Consider the following 21,066-nt stretch of genomic DNA (forward strand, 5'->3'; position numbering starts at 1 on the left):
GTGACAGAACTTCTTCTTTCATTTCTCAGCCATTAACTCAACGAAAGCTCTGACAAAAGCCAAATAAAATAAAAATAAAAATGTTATTTTGAAGTAAGCTCTGGACTTTTTACACTGTGCTCAGCTGAAATTTATGTGGCAGAGCTATGGACGTTAAAATTAGAGCTGAAAAGAAAAATGCCAAAGAGATGGGCTGGTGAAGACCAATTTGTAAGTAAAATGGACAGCTTACACAGAATAGCAATGATGGCATAGTTCATATAATGATTTGATTGGCATAACCTTTCTTCAAGGGTCCAGAAGAAGCATTAAGCTCAGCAGACTAAGATATAAACCAGCTGCAGACAGCATGATATGGCACATTTTGAACATTACCTTACAAATCCCGAGAGGGATTATCCCTCTAAAGTGGAAGACACCTGCAAAGATTTCACAGCTAATTAATTTTCTGGTGTACATTATTAGGATGTTTCATTCTATTTGGGTGAAAACAAGGACTAAGTTTGCAGTGCTCAGAATGCTTACCTATAAAACGTATTATTCTTCGAAGCAGTGGGTTCAGGTAACAGCACTCTCCAGTCAAAATAGTTTTTTCTTGAATAATTAGGGTTTCTCGGGTTGACTTTATGAAATACATGGATATCTCGCCAATAAAAATCTGCCAGGAAAGGGAAAGAAATGGAAGGTTAAAACCAACATGAGTAAACACTGAAACATGGATGTTAGGTTCCAGCCCACAGAAATGACTACACAGCAATGTATCTTTGGGACACTGCACTTCCATAAGCAAAGCTACACTTATTCACTTGAGATGAACTGACATAGACTAAACTCACAGCCAAGAAACGGATCTGTCATTCTTGCTCTCAATGTCAAGACACAGCAAACACTAGGCCTTCTTATACTACTCCTGATGTAGAGACGGCAAACAGAGCTTTATGAATACTGTGGATCACAGAAGCTTCCATTTCCATTGAGTCAGGCATGGAATTTGTCATGCCGTGCTTTTAGCATTTAAAATTTACTGACAGTATATACTTCACGGACAAAAGTCTTCTAGACATCTGGGAATTGGAAGGTAATGCTGCAGACTTCCACCCCAAGTTTTTACCAGCAAGCCTCAGCAATACTGGATGCTTCATGCAGCCACCACACCTTCTCACACTTCTATTCATCTAAGTCTGCCAGATATGTTACAGAGCTCCTGCCAGCTTTGAAAAGAAATCTAGATGATGGACTTCCTTGCAATGGAAATTGATCTGAATTCACAAAACTTTTGACAAGGTCAGTGAATATTCTGGGCAAATACATTTTATTTGTACTGATGAAGTAAAGAGCGTCAAGGTATGCATGCAGCATGGCCAGTCACCCTTACTGTTACCTTGCTAGCATGGTCCCTGCCATAGCCCGGCCTGATGACAGCGCTCTCTCAAAAAAATGCCAGGGACAAGTCCCATGAAGAAAGCTGCATGCAGCCACTGCTATTTATGCAGGAGTTCAGCTGTTTGTACACAGATTGCACATGCCAGTTAGTCTGAGGGCCAGAGGATGAATTCTGGCTTGTTTGATTTACTAAATGTCCTGTTGTATTTATTAAAACATCAAGACTGAAGCCTCCAGGGATCCCTTGGTCTTGATGCTAGCTGTGCTTATGTATTACTTCCTCTTTTGTGAATGGAACATTTGTGCTTTCCATAAAAATGATAACTGCTTCCCATAGGAATAGGATCAGTATTTCCTAAGCAATCAGAATTAATTTGTCTGTTGCACAGAGGTCTATCTGCCCTAGCTTAAGCTAGACAGAATTTGATCACAGGCTTTAGAGGCAGCAATTGTCCACTCACAGCAGGCAATTCTGAAAATCCCACCTATTATGTTTCGTCAGCAGGCTTCAGAAGAGGAAAGTGGGAGCTCTTTAGAAAGACAGAGTTTGTAATGAATCTCCTTAGAAAAAATAAATAGCCAGTCTGAAGTGGAAGAATTGAGCTTTTAAAAGGGGAACGCTGAAAAGAAGTATTTAATACAGTACCATAAGACACACAGGAAGAATCTACAGTGCTAGGGAATGGTCAGAAAAATGCATAACGAAACTGCACACACACACACGCATATGCACAGAGACACACAGCATTAGTATAAATATCCAGAAAGTCTTAGTTCACTTTGACTGCTGGAATAGTATGCTGTTTCAAGGGCAACAATTTATCCTTATTAAGCCAGATGAGCATCCTTATTGATTATTGACATTCAAGACAAGTATGTTCAACCTCTTTATAATTCTAACTGCTGATGGTGAGAGATGTGGAGTTGTAAAATGTATGTCAATAATGGCATCTGGGGGTGGGAGCTGATGCATGGGAGCTGCACTGAAATATTGCCTTTATCCTGTTTCACTCCATCTGCTCTTATACAGAATTGGCAAGCAGTTCAATAAGCTCAGCTCACTAACTATGCAGCTGGAAATTAAGAAAAAGACTGTCTGCACTAAAGCAGTTTAAAAGTGACACTCTGTTTAAAATCATTTATTATTTGAATTATGATAATGTTCAGAAGTTCGAAGTAACGCTTTGGCTTTCTGTCTGCATGTGCCTAAATGCACACATTGAGAAACAATTCACACCCCGAGGAAATTCTACGCTGTGAAGGCACGGCTTAGTGGACTTTAAAAAACATAAACTTTTCAAATGAGAAAGACTTAGAGGTAAAATGTATTAATAGTCCACCCTAACAATACTTCCATTTTTTAAGTTCCTTTCCATCAGTATTTAACTGAATGTGTTCCATAAATGTAGCTGTCTGGCGTACCCCTAGCAACTCCCACATGGATAGATTAGTTCCACTTAGATTTAGGAGTAAATTTTGCCAGGCTATAAATCTGTTCAATTCCATTCCACTGATTTAGGCAGTGTTATCCCAAGTTTCCTACAGCAAAACAGATCAAAATGTGATCTTTTAAGTGAACAGGTTTAATACAGTGTTTAGGTGTATAGTAATAATGCTATATTTGTGAAGTGATGTAAGATGACTCAACATAACTAGACTATTCTTCTGGTGCCATTTCTGGCACTGAATTTATTTGCCTGAATTTGAGGACTTTGTTTCCTTGTATTTTTAATGTGGGCCATAGGAAGCGAGCCTTGCTGTTCTCTAAAATGTCGGTGGGGGCTCAAGTATGTAATTGTGATAGCTAATCTAGCTCTGCAAAATTGAATGTGGTCTGAATAGCTCCAAAAAGGACTGATTTTTTTTTCTCCAGGCATTTTTGAAGTCAAGTAACTCTGCTGATTCTCATGATTTAAAACCCAATGATTTTGGATGAGCAGGGTCTGCATCCAGCCAAATTGTCCAGCTGGCCTCCCAAAACAAGTCACTGACACTGCTAAGTACCTTAGTTTCTGCCAGAATAGAATCAGCACCCCAGGAATTGGTACAATTAAATTCCAAATCTGAAATCTAAATATAGATACAGATATGGGTGTAAAAAGAGAACAGTAAGCAAACTACTCATTTTCATTTGGGAAAACAATGCAAGATTAATGAACTGCTGTAGCATCCTGTTTTAATTAGATAATAGAAATGGCGAGGATTTTGCGCTGTAGGATGGCGATCGAAAGCACAGGCAATCTACAGTCTGAGGTGGTGCACACAATAGGAAAGCATAGGTAGTACCACTGGATGTGATTTTGTTCTTGAAGTCCTGACTGCAACAGCAGCTCAAATACACTGAAGTTATGTTGCTTGGGCATTCTTGCTCACATTCCTTTTCATATTACTGTCAGGTAAAAATAATATGAAGATGCCCCAAAGCACCAGTATGATTTAGAAATACCTACCCAGCAGCCATTTTTGCTCTGCTGGAATTCAGTAATCCCTCCAGTTCTGTGCAGGTAACCAGCAGTTTGTCAATCTAATTATCAATTTAATCAACAAAACAATATAACTACTACTTTTAAATGGATGTGAAATGCTTATCTTTTCTTATATTTTTTTCCCCTTTAATAGTTTCTCATAACCTCCCAGTCTCCTTGGCAAATGACTCTTTGCACAACAACCTTCTAAAAGTAGATTGAGGTAAACATGAAGAAGAGCTATATCTCTGTACTATTGATAAACTAAAACACTCCCCCCCTCCCGCCCCTGAATGAATCCGGATTATAATAAGGAGGTTGCAGAAGAGTGGTATCCTGAAGCAGCACTCCTGCAGGAACTGAGTGTGGGGGGCAGCCTTGGAGAGTGATGTTTTAGAAAAGTAATTATTGATGGTGCTGACAGCCAAGGAGGGGTCCAGCCTGAAGGTTTTTGTTTCTTTTACTAGTTTCTCTCATCACTGGCCTTGCACCTCAACTCAAATCCTCAAGCAAAGACAAGGACTGCACCCCTGCTTCAACCCCACCACCATGCTAGCAGCCAAAATCCTCCTCCTTAGTCATGTTTCTCCAAACTGTTGTGCAAGTAGAGTGCCACAATCTGGACCCTTCTACATACAAACTAGCTCATCACCAGTCATACTGCCCAGGTCTTGCCTCCTTCTTTCCCTGCCACCCTTTCAAAACTCGCTACAGATTCACTGCCTTCACGTAGTCCCACACAGCTGCTGGCAGAGATTGCTTCTCAACAAGTCACCTGCATCTCATTCGCTCACGCACTTAAGGGGGTGACAAATGGGAAAACACTATTTTCCTATGGTTTTCACACTTGCAGTGAAAACTTGGGTTGTGTGAAAGATGTCAGTTTTCAATTTCAGCTACAATTCCACATGGATAAAGACAGGGAATCATCAGCCATGGCACACAGAAGAGATGCAGGAAGCACAGTTGTGCCCGGGACTGCCTAAGTCTCCCTGAGAAACAACATCCTTCTGCTTTCCACAAAAAAAAGTACAACCGATGCCACTTCCAATCACAGCAATCTGATAAGAGATCCCATTCTAGGAAGAATTATGTGAGTACAGACACAATCTGTCTGTCTTTTCTATGCATTAAGTTGTCTGATTTCTGGGAGCTTTTAAATCTTTCAACTTGTTTAACAGTATCCTTGTGACACAGACAGTCCTTGTTAACACTTCACACATAGAAACTGCACCCAGACACATGCTATTACATACAAAAATATCTGGCAGCAAACACAACTGAACAGGGGTCTTCCGACATCACTCTCCATTCTGGGCAGGATTCATCAAGCTGTACAACGTTTCCTAAAAGAATGCGTGTGGCTGCATTTTTAATGTCACAAATAGAAAGAATTAAATTAATCAAATCTGCAGCATTCAAATAGTAGCCAAGGGAAGGAACAGATACAACCAAGGCATTGTCTGTGAGACAAGCTACGTGTGGACCACTCAAAACCAGACAATATAAGCCAATGAGGGTTATGGAGCTCTCAACCCCAATCACCCAGTTTCAAAATGACTCCACACAAGTCTGCTTGTGGAAAGCAGGCCTGTCTACCAAAAGGTGACCTTTTCAAAGTGCTCCAGCAGGTGTCTCATCAGCACTGGCTTGTATTGGGCCAAAACCAATTCTGGCCTTTTGCATCATGGTGTATCTGAAGACTGCATCAGCCCAGCAGCCTGTTGGCTGAGAGATGTTCTTCAGGCTCTACATGGGAGCTCAAGACTCCATTCATCTGTCATTAGTTAAACAGAAAAAAAATCACTAGCATTAGAAAACGCAGAGGCACAGAATCACAGTCACTTAGCTGGGAAGAGGCCCCAGAGGCTTTCCGTCCAACCCCTGGTCAAAGCAGGGCCAGCACACACTACAGCTTTGAGCAGTTGTGTTACGAATGTCTTCAAGAACAGAGATCCCACAGCCTCGAGGGTGGAACTGTTTTAATGTTTGACTACTATCATTGTAAAACGATTTTCCTAATATTTAATAACTTCCTTTTCTTGCAACTTCTGTCCATTGCAGTGATGCCTCTTGTGCTTTGAACAGTCTGTCTCCACCTTCCCCACAGTCCCTACTGAGAACATGGCTCATATTGACTTTCACTTAATCTGCTTAGTTCCTTAATTCCTTAGCTCTCCCTCACAGTTAGGACCTGAAAGTTATTCATCTGCCATCCTCCCTGCCAGCTACACGGACAAATGCTGACAGTGCACAATAGAGATTCCATAGTCAAACCTGCATAGTAAACACTAAGCAACATTCATACTGAGAAAAGGCACCTCAGGAGGCAAGCGGTCGCTGAGATCTGCTTTGGCACCCTCTCCAGGACACAGTATTTCTGCTGTGATCTACAGCCAGGACCCTGACCCAACCCTGCCTGAGAGGGCAGAGGTTTTCCCTGATAACACCACTCTCATTGCTGGTGATGAGCACTAGGGATCAGCTGAGAGGCTGATCTCAGACACTCTCTCACCTTTGCCATTACCATCTAGACAGATCTTTTCTAGCCCACTAGAATCAACGCTGTATTTTCACAACTGTAAAAGGAAATGAAGCAATGTCTTCAGCTGAACATTGCAGAGCCACCTCACCCATAATCTTCTGAGGATAAAACCTTAATTTGCATTCAATTACCTATTATGTCATTCTGGTTTGTTTGGTTTTCTTTCAGGTTTTTGTTTGTTTGTTTGTTTGTTGTTGTTCAATGAAACCATCAGCAAAGAACAGTAACAGCCTTTTTGCAGAAAAAGAAAATTGGTTTCTTTCTTCCAAGTCAAAAGGGCCAAAATCCACAATTTGGATTCCAGCCTGCCCAAACCCCACACTTGCTTTATCACTGTGTTCAAAAAACAACTTACTGCGGTAAAACTGCTTAAAATAATGTAACTGAAGTTCAAAAGAATAGAAATTTCCCACAGCTCTGCATTGTTGCTCAGAAACTGGCATGTAACTGGGACTGTTATGAAATCCTGGAGGCACTGGCAGTAGAAGCACCTGAATGCGTTACACCAAAAATCCAAGGTGCAAGGTGCATTTATTTTCCAGACTGGCGTGTAAATAACAAGATATAAACATTTACACAGATTTACGGGCACATATTTGCCTCACTCCTAAGTATCCCAGCTTCACAAGCTGGGTCTTGGGCAAGCCTCAAAACCAGGGAGACAAGCCACCACTCACAGAGGACAGTGACAAGAAGCAGGGCTCTTCCTCCAGCCCTGCCCTGTGAGCAACCCCAGCTCCATTTCCAACAATAAAGGAACGTGTAGCCAGGTGCTGTTGTGGAGGTCACATCTGCTCTAGGACCAAGCTTAAATGGAGGCCAGACCTGAAATCCAGAACAAGCGCGTGCCACATGTGGCACATCTCCTTGGAAAAGGGATATGTAGTTCCTTCACAAGGAGTAAAAGACACTCCAAGTCTGGACCCTGACCTCTCCTCCCCACTGCCACCCAGCTTGCCACGCCAGCAGAGCAGGTAGGAGACTGCAGCACAGGAGTCTGTCCTTGCTGGCAGCACCCTCACCAGCACAGCCACGGGATTTCTTCCTGAAAAAGCTGGCTAGAAGCTACTGTAACAGAGCTCTAAGCTGCATTAGCCAGTCTTGGTTTTCTCTGTATCTCCTGCTGAGAAGCCACAGGGGAATCAGCTGACACAGTAGAAATTCCCTGGCTTCCCTTCTAGAAATAAATCACTGTAATAATATGGCTTTACTAAGCCAAAGCCAAATAAACAAGGTGGCAGGGAGAATAGGAAAATCGTCTAAAAGAATGATGCTTCTGAAGCTTGTGCTTTAGTAGTGCAAATTGTAGTAGGTACAAATTATAGACAGGAGTTTGAACAGATTCATCCCACTTTAAATAAATTTGATCAACACTGTAATTCATCTTCTAATTAATAATCAGTCCAGTTTGGTTTGACTGATTCTAACATTATCTGGAAACAAATATTCCTTTGCACAAATTAATAGCCCTGGCCAATTAACAATTACATGTAGCCTGCCACTTCCTCCCTGGAAATTGAGGGAAAGAAACTGAAAATTGTGTGAAAACAGTAGCTGTGCTTTCTATTCTGTGTTAAGGAAACAAAGAACGGTGTGCTCGCAGATTTTTGCTGCATTTCAGTATTCATTTCAGTGAGCTGGCTCTGTTCCTGAGCCTCTCTTGGTTGGGCAGACAAATCACAATGGATGGAGCAGTGCAGGCAGCAGCTCTGAACCCTGGAAGGATTGTTTAATGCCAGCTGGGGAATTGGCTGATTTGCAGTAACCTCCTAACAGAGAAAGCTAGCTTTGAGAGACACTAATAAATTTGGTGGAGTCATCCCAGAATATTTTTAAGGAAATAGCTTGTGCTATTTTTAAGGAAATATGTTTGTGCAAAGCAGCTTGTTCCATTTTCAGATAGGAATGGTTGGACTTGATGATCCAAGAAGTCTTTTCCAAGCTGGGGATTCTATGATTCCATTTTAAACATTGTTTTCATAGAGTTGTCATACTGGCAAAAATTAAAAGAACTATTATTTCTTACCCTCCTTGCCCCAGTATTTGGAATTGACAGTGCAATTAAATATTTTTCTTTCTTCTAGGCTCTGCATAATGTGCTGCTGTGGGACAGGTCACTTTTAAATTCATGAGACTTGTGATCATGGAACTCAAGCTCTTAATTTTTACATTGCCAACAGTGGAAAAACAGATGAGTGGAAGAACCACATTATATTTACCTCCAGAAAAAGGTTTGCATTCTAAGACCTCCAACTCCAAATAAAATGCAATTATTCTCTCAATAATTTGACATTACCTGAAGTACCTATAACCAGTAAAATGAAGGGCTCTTTGTCTAAAGTTCTGTAATGGTTAGCTATCCAAATGTGGTGTGGGCCACCTGAAGCCCAAGACAAAAGCAGTTTTTTGGAAGTTGGAAACTTGATCTTTCAAAATGTGGTAGAGGCAAGGACTGAAGTTTCATGCTAGTCTTGAAAGGCCACAGAGACAAATATTATCATTCTTTTTTGCCTCCCTCAGCCCTCAGAGACTGGCTGGCATCTACAGTACAAAAGTACTTGCCATGACTGTCAAGGATGGTACATCCCTGTCTGCAAAAATTAAAATGATTTAGCCATAGCTTCTACTTTACCATGAGATGGTCTGAAAGCATTCCCACACCCATCTCAGTAATACAACAAGAATGCTGGAAATTTAGCAGTTGTTCCATAATCAATGACCAATAATGTCAGTACAGCTGAAATCAGCCTGCAAAATGGGGAAAGTCCCTGAGGAATAAAAAAGTAATAGAAACAACTGGTATGAGGTTAAGTTGAAACTATACAGCTTTTTGTGGCACCAGAATCTACAGATAACTACAAGTTCAACCCCAAATAGACAGGATTCTAGGAATGTCCCTTTTCTACCAGTGCTGACAGCAAAATTTACTACTGGAGTAGATCTGTAGATCTGTTGTTTCCCGGAACAAATAATTAAATCAGAAATAAAATGTCCAGTTGCTTCTTTAGGAAGAACAACAATTTTCTCCTTATGTAGGTGCAATTTATTATTATATTCATCATATCCTATTACTTTGCTTCAAAGATACTAACACTCAACACACAGAAAATTAAAAATTAATAAGGCAGATGAAAGCCTTTGACCTATCCTCAGTGGAATACTTGGGAGAAAAATGCATTTCACAGAACTGAGTCAGGCATACATGATTTTCATTTATTTAACAGTGTCATCATGAGATTCAGGCATCTCCCCTTGCAAGAAACTCTCATTATCAGAGACTATGAGACTATCAGTAGGAGCATTAGAAGACTTTTGGAATTATGATGTATGACGATTACCTACCTAGCGTTGCAGAAAAAAATGGCTAAACAGTTAGAGGCATCACGTTTCAAGAACAACAAATGAAACTGAAAAAAACCCCAGGCCAATCTAATTTACTTTGCCACTTAAAAGTGCAGGAAAATACATATACTGCGGTACCAACCTGCAACAGCACTTCTGAGAGGTGTTGTCATGGAAGAAATAGAACACATGCATTCAATTTCCCCATGGCCACTGTCATAGCCAAATGACTGAGACACAAAGTTATTCCATTAAATTCACAAAGATGCTCCCTTCTGGCTTGCAAGCGTTGTAACACCTCGCAACTATGCTGAAATCATGGCTTTGAGTCCTCTCCAGATCTGTGCACACAGAACTGCACTTAAAATACTGCTTGTGTCCCAGGTGAGGGAGACTGCACTGACTCCTAAGACTACTTTTCATAGCGCTAGAAACACTATTAACTGGTACCATAAATGTTCCCTTCTTACAGGTGGGTTCCACCCCTTCTAACAATAATCATGCCTCTCACATCATGAAGTGTCAGAACAGTGGCAATATTCAGGCAGAGCGATCATTTGCTACTGTAAATCCTCCTAAAAACCAATTTGTTGTCAGAAAGTGAAGCAACAAGTATCTTGCAGGGAAGGAAAAAGTAAGTGTAAGGAGGGACTGGCATTACCTTTGACTTGAGCAATTTCTTCACAATAGAGTTACAGGATGTCAGTGACTATTCCTGAGAGCAAAGTGTAGAGAGTGAAGCTACAACTTAACCCACAGAGAATGCATGTAAAGCTCCCTCCCACAAATCACAGCTGTGTGGGTTGCTTTGTTTGGCAGGGGTTTTTTTTTGTGTGGTTTTTTGGTTAGTTGTTGGGTATTTTTTTTTTTGAGAGAGAGTGCAGTCATCATAGTACAAATAGAAATGGCTGCACTTGCTCCTTTCCTTGAAATTCCTAGGAGATTCAACCATTTCGGCACCAGATGACAGCTGGGGATTCTCACATTCTGAGTGGTCTGACCACCGAAGCAATGCAAGGACTGAGTTTGGGGAGACTGAGCTCACTTTCTGTCTCATTTACTAGCTTTGTACTACTGATCATTGCCAAAACTCAGCCTGCTAAGGGAAGAAAGGTAAAAACAGCTACTACCTGAAGCAGAAGTCCGAAATTAACCTGCAAGGAGAGGAAAGTCTCTCAGAAAAAGATGGAAATTAGATATAAAGTGAAATTACTCATAAAAAATAATTGTGCTGAGCACCAGTTAGGAGGATGGAAAAAGCTCTGCCTGCTTGAATATTAAGCCAATACTAAGTAATAATACATGAAATAATTAAACAATGTATTAATAAGACAGTAAAACAATACAAATAATGAATTAAATAATATATTAATATATACTACAGTAAAAATGGAAAGAAAAATGTTGCCCCAGGAAGTCTGATCTACTGTCTCCTTGGGGTGAACATAGACATCACAGTGAAGCGTGGTATAAAGAGCCCTATACTCTGTCTTCTCTAGGTGAAGTAGTACACTCAGTGTAATGGCATAGCATAACCTGAGAAGCAGAGCTTACTGGCTTATATCAAGCACTGGATTCAATCATCTACAGCGATTACTCTACTTCTCAACACAGGCTAGCATCTCTGCACAGCTTATGAGATAGTCACACCATCTATGTACAGCACTAAGCTAAAGATCTCAGCACCAGGAAGCTTTTGGCATTGACTACAGTCTTTCACTCCATGTGTTCAACATGGACTACGGAAACTACAAATCTGGCATTGTTCCCAAAGAAGGGGCCAATTAAGCTTTTCCCAAGTAAAATACGTAGGAAAAACTTCTTGGGCTACTGAAAAGAAACAAAACGTTGATCCAGTGCAGCAAAACCTGAAAGGTTTGCAGCAACTTTTGCCAAAACAAGGATTTAAGCAGAAGATCCTAAAGAAAAGTAACATTCACACTACCACTCGCCCACCTAAAGCCATATTGCTGAATCAAGGGACTAACCTCCCACTCACTCCACTGTTACAGCATCAAGGCACGGTACTGACATCCAGTCCCTCTTTACAAACAGTGCCTGTGAAAGTTACTTCACTAAACAATGACACTATGTTTATGGAGGGGCAAGTTGGAGAAACACAGTGGGGTATTTTTAATTTGCAAATCATCTATCACTGCAGCACAAAGTAAAATGAAAGTCTTAACATTCAACTGAGTTTCCATACAGAAAACAATACTGTTACTGCAGAGGATTTTCATAAACTCATAATGTAAACTAACTCAAAACTCACACTTGTTTTCAGAAAGTCTCCTGCACCAAAAACTGTAGCCTCTTCTGCCGATCTCTTTCACATTTCTTATCACTTACTGAGTTACACTGTTTCATGCATTAAATTTGCTGCAGCCCAAAACTTAAAATGGACAAATAAATACACCAGTACAGCTTAATCAACTTTTGGGAAGGTTGCAAAGCAAAGTTAGTATAGGAAAGGAATACTAAAAATAAAGAATTAAAGGGAAAGAAATAAACAAAACAAAGTTCATAAAGACACAGTCTGATAGAAATTTATCAATGTAATTACAAATGCAGCAAGCTGGCTATTTGTGAAATTTGCAACTTTCTGCTCAGTGAATGCAGAAGGGCCAAAGTTTTGCTAATTAGTGACTGCAATAATCTGTTTGGAGTTGTATGCACTCAGCTAACTGAATATTTCACCTGCTCAGAACAGCTACATTGTAACTTACTGGCTGGATAATAAAGTAAGTAAAAAAAAAATTAAGTGGATATAACTGCCGAAAACAGAGATTATAAATAAAAAATAAATAGCGTTCATACCTTTCTTTATATTGAGCATCTTTCTGCTCATTTAAGCTTTTCAAAGCCCTTCATCTGTCCTTTTAATACAGCAGCAAATAATCCTGGTTATATTGCATGTTTGACCCAGGTTTTCCTTCAGCTTTATCCTGTTTTCTTACTTCCAGTAACACATCACCTTTGAATTAGAGCCTCTCTGGAGCCCAGGCAATTCACAACTAATCACTGAAGTGAGCAGGCTATTGTAAAAGGCTTTAACAAGCTCTACCTCTCAGTCTTGCATTGTGATTACTTCAGAATAATTACTTCTGGAGATAACTGATGAAGATCATATTAGGCTAAGTCGAAGCAGAGACCCAGCTAAGCATAAATCAATTACAGCTGAAGAGAGGAGAGGGGACAGACATATTACAGGACTGTTGTTATTATTTATGGAGCAGTGGCAGAGAATTCAAATAATGTCTTTTACTTACAATAGCTGTTGGAGTTGAAGCCAGCACACAGTAGAGCACAAGAGGTGAAATGAAGCTCTCATCCTCTTTTCCAGGGTATGGTTTCATCAAATTGCCATCCTGACAGAAGAAACCTTGGATATGCACCTGAAAAGTGTCGGTGCACTCGAAGTAGTAGGCGAGCAGAACAGTCCCAGCCATGATGACAAGCTGAAAATACAGCATGGTCACACAGAGACATTAGTGGATTTTTTTGACCGATGTAGCTATGCCTTCAAGCTACTCTAGTCCTCCAGACCATTCTCCCTTTACTGTCACACTGACAGCCCTTGCAGTACTGCTGTGTGAGTGTGTGTTTCTGCGCGTTTGCTTTGCAACATCTGTTACATAAACCTTTTGGCAAACGACACTAATGAATGTCTGAAACAGGAGTGGGTCTGTAATGCAGCTTGCAGGGGGACAGAGGATTTGACAGCTACTTTATCAAAGGGCATGTGAGTGTCAACAGCAACAACGATCAATGAAAGCGAGCAGGACGAGGGGCAGCGCTGCAGGAGCCAATGGTGACAAGCTAGAACCTGTGCACAGTGGTAGGGAGCTGGAAAGGATTATTACAAAGGATAAAGGAAGCCAAAGTAAAAATGCTTCCCTGCTGCAGCTGCAAGCCCATGCTGGGAAATGCACACCCTGTGCTAATCCAGAAGAGCCCTCTGTGTCCCACATGAAGACTCATCCACAGGGAAATCTGCTTCCTGCCACTCATCTTTCCTTGGAGCTGCTGCTTACAAGTAAAGCTTTAGAAGTCTACACAGAATCCTCCTGAACAACTCCCTGAACAACTGGTTTACTGCCTGGCCTCCCACTCCGTCACAACTGCTTTTGAGAAGGACTTTGGCTAGAGCCTGGACCTTCATCTTTACATACATAAACAAAACATTTCTTTCTGGTTTTGGTAGTTTACTGCTGGCTAAATGGGATGCTTAGAACACCTCAGCTATCAACATTTTTGTATACATCCACAGTTACTGCACATGAGCTATAGTCTGTGTCTGTGTTGGCTGCTCACACTGCTTCAACAGCACATCCCAAAACCATCTCACAAAAGTTGTCACTAATCTCTTGAAATTAAGTGGATGTACTAATTCATCATTCCTGGTCCTTCTCTGCTAGACAGCAAAGGAATCTCCCATCACAATTCTCATTATTTACAAAAATAGCACTATTGATTTGGAAGTTAGAACAATTACAGGATCTTTTTATAGAGACTGGTGCCTCCTGCCACTATTACAGAAGTTGTCACATATACAAGTTATCTTGCCACACCATAGAAAATATTATTACAGAATGTGAAATAACAAATTCCGAAGTGTTTTGTTTTCAGTCTTTTGCCTCCAAGATTATTGCATCAAAACTCTGTGGCTGTGAGATTATTTTAAGAACAGACCTTTATGAAGTAATTTTGGCAACTATGTCTCAAAGATACACTTACAAGCTACCCAGGCATTCCTCTGGCCTAAACTTTCATTTGTGTTCTGACACAAGACAGCAATTAAATTCAACAGATATTTAATGGGGTGTTGGATTAAAATTAGAAAAAATCATGAAAAGAGGAAAATCACTGATGGAAGTAGAAGATCATGGAATCACAAAGCAGCTGAGGTTGTAAGAGATCTCTGTATGTAACTTCGCCCACCTGTCTGCTCAAGAAGCGAGACCTTGAGCTGGTTGCCCAGGAGCAAGTACAGTGGCTTTTGAGTATCTCCAAGGATCTAGACTCCATAACCTCCCTGAGTAACCTGTAGAACAGAACTAAGCAGGGCAAGGTGAAACCAAATTTGACAGATTCTGCACTCTCCCCAATTTTTCACCTTCAAATTAACAACAGCATTTTGTAGCTAGACTGTAGACACCATAGATTAATTCCACCCCTGTTTAATGGCTTTAGCTCAACTGATTAGACAGCCCAGCTATTACCATGAATGTGGGCAAAATATTCGCTGCTCATCTAGTCAACGAACACCTGACCACATCTCTGTGGCTCTTCCTGTATCTCATGTCGGGTATTCACTACTCATAAGCAGCTTCACAGCAAAAGGCAAACAGAAACAAGGAGAAACTATTTTCTTTCTCCCTTTGTGGTGGTTTAATGCCAGTTGACCATTAAGCACCACACAGCTCCTTGCACACATCTTGCCCTTCCCAGCAGAATGAAGGAGAGAATTGGAAGGGTAGAAATGAGAACACTCGTGGGTTCAGATAAGAGGAGTTCAATGATCGAAATAAAACATATCAACAACAACAATAATAAAATACAATGAAGAAGAAAATGACAAAAGAGATAGAACTAAAACACAAGACAAACAAGCAATGCCAATGGAAAAAAATTGCTCACCACCTGCCAAACAATCCCCAGCCTGCCCCCAAACAGTGACTGCTGCCTCTCAGCCAATTCCCCTGAGCTTTATATGCTGAGCATAATATTATAAGGTATGGAATGTCCCTTTGGCCAGTTTGGGTCAGTTGTCCTGGCTTTGGCCCCTCCTAGCTTCTTGTGCACTTCCCTTCTTGCCAGCAGGGCATGAGTAGCTGAAAAGTCCTTGACTTAACATAAACATTACTTAGCAACCACTAAAACATCATTCTTACACAGCACTATAGCATCTACTAAGAAGAAAATTAACTCTATTTCAGCTGAAACCAAGACATGCTTCCCTTCACTTTTTCCTCTCCCCTTTTCCATCCACTTCGTGAGTATTTTATATGTATCAATTGCTGCATGAGTGAGGGTTTTTGTTTGTTCGTGAAGGGCAAATTAAAATTTTAAGTGCTCAGCAGCAGCAGTTTGTGACTAAGGAATGATCTAGCACAGAAGGCAATAAGGCTTAGCTGCAAGAAGGGGATAAACTGGCTGGAAGAAGGGGTTCCAGAAACAGATGGATTCCCTTCAAGGGAGTAAAGTCTCCTTTGGTGATAAGAAAAAGGCACAACATAGTCTTGTGATTATCCTGGAAAGGGAGTGCTCAGGGGCCATCTCTGGGCAGCAGAGCTGGGCCAGGGGATGGACCCATGGTTGGGCTGAGGTGCCACATGTGACCACTCTCAGGACAGGTGCTGCTGCAAGTGCATGTAAGGAATCAGCTCCTAATGCATCTTTGCAGATCAGTGCAGAACCAGTTATGGTGGTAGGACTTTTCCCAGTGCATTGTTCATTAGATTTTTTCTTTGTGTTCAAACACAAATGTGAGCTTAATTCACCTTGATAAAGATAGAAAACATTAAGGTATATAATTTACAAAACACAATGCAGTTTAATACACACTGACATTCTGAAAGGTTTATTTACTAAACCCTATCAAATAATTTCCTTGAGTTTACTTGGTAAAACTTAAAAATGCTCAATAATTCAGTTTAGCAAAAGCAGCCAATGAGGTATCTAAAGTGCTTAATGTCCTCCATTACAACAGTATTTAACTACGTAATAATCCTTAATATTTATCATCACTATTGCATTGTAAGATAAGAAAATGCTTTTATCACCATTTTACAGAGAGGGAACAAAAGCAGAAGGGATAAAATGACTGCCCTTAGGTCACAGTACAGCCTGTGGTGCAGCCAAGATTTATCTTTCTTCTGGACCAGATTTTTCTGGATTAGTCAATAATCAGCAAATGAAAAAGCTCAATGATATATGCTTTTGTCTTGATCCTGCAGAAGCTCATTCATGATAGTGTTACAGAAACTCATCATGTGTCTGATTGAGCCCAATTTAAAAGCTTATGCTTGATCAAGCTTGACAAGCTGGACTCAAACAATCGGTATTTGTTTCTTTCCTCAAATCCAGCTATTTAAATGCATTAATTTTGTAGCATTTAACACCTGTCCCATGCCACATCGTTAAAATCTGCACTGTTGTACAATCCCACACAGATTCTGTCCTTGCAAGCTTTCCTACCTCTCACTACTTTTTAAGTTTTGGGAGTTCTCTGCAATCAAAAAATTGATTTCTTAAATGTCCAAGAAATACAAAGCAAGTCTTGCAATCTTCTTTGGGTAACTGGTAATCATTTGCTGCAGGTGCTCACCATGTATTAGTCTAAGATGGTGTTCTGAGTATAAAAACAATCTAAATCTTCAAAGTAAGCAGTACAATTCAGTCATGCTAATCCCCCACTACTGGGATATATGCAGAAATCCTCCCCTTCATTTTAGTACTCTGACAGTGTAACTCACCAACCACTGCACATCCAAATCAAAATTATTACAACACCAGAGAGTGGGACTGAAGTCCCAGACTGTACACACTCTCTTCATTCACTGTAAAGCACTTCCCAGTTCCCTTAACAGCAACTGGAAGACTTTTGGTTTGGATTTTTTTTTTCCTTGCTGTTACCCAAAGGGAAAAGGCCCCTGTTTTGCAAACAAGAAAGTATGAGACAAACCCCGTTTGCAAAAAGGACATAAAGCTGTAAAAGAGAGATTAATCTAAAAAGGCAACAGACACAGTGGGAAAAAAAGCTTTTTGATCAGCCTGCACTGAAGAGTCCTCAGAGTTATTAACAGAGGAGTAAGAAACTGAGGGAGAAAGGGAAGAGGCTGTAAAACTGCCTCATTTAGTCCTGAGCCATATAACCTCTAACTCCTGTAAGACAGGCATAGAGCCACTGCAAAAATCTCCTTTTGCTGTATGTTTTGTCACTCATATAAATCATAATGCAAATCCATTTAAATGAATTTGAAACTCCCCAAGTATTGCTGCTATTTATACATAAATAGGTAAATTCTTTCAGCTTATCAGACTTTCCACACACTACTGATAACATATCTTACAATGCCTTTAATGTGCATGACTGATAATTGGAAAACTGTTCTTGCATACAGATGACAACATAAAAGACTGCAGTTTTATTCCTTCTGAAAGAAACTAGTATATTGTATGAGATACTCTTTAGCGGATAGTCAGTGAGATACCTATTGATATCCTTCCTCGGTTTATTTGTTTCTAGGAAGCCAGTGTGTGTAACTTAAATTGTTGCAATTTCACCAGCAGAGCACCCTAAACCTGCAGGAATGTCTTCAACTCTCAACACACATGTTGTCACTTACAGTTGCACCCATTTTAATCAGATTCCCATATCCCTTTCTGAATAAACTCTAGTGATCAATCGTTATGCAAAGCCTGAAAAATTTTGGTGTGCTTTTTTGAGTTAGGTGATGAAAGTATGACTCTAGGGATAGGCACACTGCAGCAAACAACTGTCATAGCAACAGACAGGTTAGCTACGTATAGGGCTCCTAAGTTACTTCTAGGAAGAACTTTAAAAGAGTGCGTCTTTGCTCTTTCAGCTGGATAATACTGGATATATTTAAATGTGTACTGCAGACTCTTTTGTCCAGGGATGGGTCAGGAAAGGAAGTGAGGCTTTTTTCCCTTGAAGATGGCAACTTTAGTCTTGCTGTTGCAGCAGAGGGGTATAAGAAACACAGAAAATTGGAAGAAATCACATGCGTTGTTAAATTTAAAGACCACTTTTACCTTTCTAAAAGCAGATCAAGCCTTTATCACAAAATCACTGAGACTGTTTCCTGAAGTGTCCTGATTAGGATGACACCTCAGAAACTCATGCTGGTCCAGGGGTCAAGAATTTATTTCAATTGTTGTCTGTATTTATTTGTGCAAACTGATATCCACTCATTTAATCACCCTTCACCTGACATGGATTTCTTACCTCTACTCTTTGTACGTGACACAAACAGAGAAAGATAACATCTCATTAGTTATATTTTATTTTCTTAAATAATCAAACTTCTTTCAAATAGTGGCAGAAGAATTACAGGCACCTGGAAAATAAGGCATTTGCACTATTACATGATAATTTTACTTAAAACGATTACTTTGAAAAGCTTTTTCACTGGTGGTCTGTGGTTCCTATTATGTCAGAATAAATACAAAATTTCTAAACTGCCACTCTTCAAAAGTGTTTTCTCTCTCTGACCTGATATAACTGACTTTGCAACCTGATTCTGAGTTTTGCTAAGCAACTGCACCATGCAGAAGTCATGATCTGTTCAGAGAGCATGCCACAGGACATGGCTTTGTTATAGGAGTTTTTAAGTCCAGTCAGCGTGATGGCACAAGCAGGAAGGCAGCTTGAAGGCAGAGAGGGGTTATTAGCTCACACCGGTTTTTGAAACTGGAGCTGTGTGGAAACCAGGACAGTCTCTGTAGAGCTTCTCACAAGTCCATTTCAAGAACTAATTGTATATTATCGTTTTAATAGTTACATTGGAAATAGGTATGGTTTATAAGGCTGAAGAAGACACTCACAGACATAAGAGGACTTTACATACTCCTAAGGCACTTGTTTTAGGAAAGAAGCTTTATGAGAGTAGCAAGGCCTCTGCAAATACCGACATATGATTAAAAACTCTTTCAGCTTCTTTTTTATGTAACGGTCCTTGAATAATTTCTATAAAAACTTCATGTTACCTAAGAGTTCATCCACATAAAGAAGCCAGATTTTCCCATCTCTAGCTGTGCAGCTAAAACAGTACAGTTCTCCTAGTGGCAACACAGAGAAAAAGTCTAAAAATGCTGTAACAAGTACAACTTTTTGGTATCCAGGAAATCAAATAAATAACCGTATGAGGCACCTTGATTATCATATTTAACTCAATCCACTCTACATACTGATTCATCTCTCTCAGTTTAAAGCAACAGTTTTCAACCTCTTAATCTGTAGACCCTTACATTTTCCCAATGATTCTCAAGTAATGAATTTAAGCTTGCTTTCTTTGACAGGCAACAGTGATCCATGGATCAATCGCAGGCTGAAACTGTCAGCTTGATGGGAGAAGCTGCTGTGTTGTGTATTGTAACACTGTCATAGTTTTTATGCAGCCAAGGTCTATAAAAATGAGCCAAGCCCAAAATATCAGAGACAAATACATTTGCATTTTCTCAGATACTGAGGTAGGATAGGAATAACTGGAGATAGGAGGTCCAGTTGTTGGAAGAAATATCAGAAAATTGACTCAGAGCATGTGGATTTCTGAACTTCAGCTGCAGTGGTCCATTGCCCACTATAATCTTCTGTTACTCCTATTAATTAAAGACTTTTTTCATCTGGCATCTGTCTGTCCAAAGTTAATAGTTCTCCATATCAACATAAAAATCTAAGCTGATTATAACCTCCATTATTATTTGGGGTTTCTACCAGAGATGGATTTGCATGTAATGGCTTTTGCTTCTGCCTCTTCCACTGATTCTTTTGGGACCTGTAAGACGGGAAGAAGACAATCTTCATATCCATGGTATTCCTGGGCAGGCACCTGGCAAGGCCAACTCCTACAAGTATTGCAACAGCAGGTGGAACACATGGCCCATTGCAGAAAGAGTAAGAAGAGCTTGGAAAACATCCCCCACCCTTCCAAGGGAACCATAACAACTTGACATAAACAAACTTGGTAACTACTTGGCTGCCTTCCCTCTCATACTGCTGACAACGATGCTAGCACATGTTCTAACATTTGGGATGATTCCTCTGACATCAGCATGGGAAACTGTGTATGCTTGAGAGGAGACAAGGTGTCCTATCAGATTAATGCATCACACGATACTGCCCTGCCAAAAAAACCTCAAGAGTCATCAAATTTTCCTAGATCCACTGAAATCTGAAAATAACTTTATCAACTAAGAAAGATAACTGACATCAATACCAGTTTGCCCTCCTTCCTCTGTCATATATATCCTACCTGCTCAGCACACTTCTCCTTTGTGGTGGACAAAATTGAAGAGATGGACATATCTTGTTTCAAATCCTGGCCTGTTGGCTGTCTAGTACAGCAGAAATGGCTGTGCAGGAATTCCCCTTCTTATGCTGTGATTGTCCAAGAGCCACATACCTGCTTCTGAACAAATAGTGGATGAATGATTCTACCAAACTGGGTTTCTCTTTCCTTTTCTCACTGCTAATCTGTAACCACTGCCTTTGTAAAGAAGTGGCTCATTAATTCAAAGACTATTAAAAATGCTTTCACAAACAACAAAGTAATATTAATTATATATCAAAATTCATTACAGACC

At 40.2% G+C, this 21,066-nt stretch overlaps 1 protein-coding gene across 1 annotated transcript in view; it reads right to left on the reverse strand.

Annotated features, from left to right (window-relative positions):
* The window catches only part of PLPPR1 (phospholipid phosphatase related 1), a 131,070-nt gene that overhangs the window by 20,968 nt on the left and 89,036 nt on the right, over positions 1-21,066 (reverse strand). Inside the window, exons 3-4 of the mRNA XM_069879895.1 lie at positions 13,005-13,193; positions 526-658 (exon numbers count right to left, since the gene is read on the reverse strand). Coding sequence (XP_069735996.1) covers positions 526-658; positions 13,005-13,193 — 322 coding nt within the window. The remainder of the gene's footprint in view (positions 1-525; positions 659-13,004; positions 13,194-21,066) is intronic.

Source organism: Phaenicophaeus curvirostris, chromosome Z (assembly GCF_032191515.1).
Source record: "Phaenicophaeus curvirostris isolate KB17595 chromosome Z, BPBGC_Pcur_1.0, whole genome shotgun sequence".
Lineage (NCBI taxonomy): Eukaryota > Metazoa > Chordata > Aves > Cuculiformes > Cuculidae > Phaenicophaeus > Phaenicophaeus curvirostris.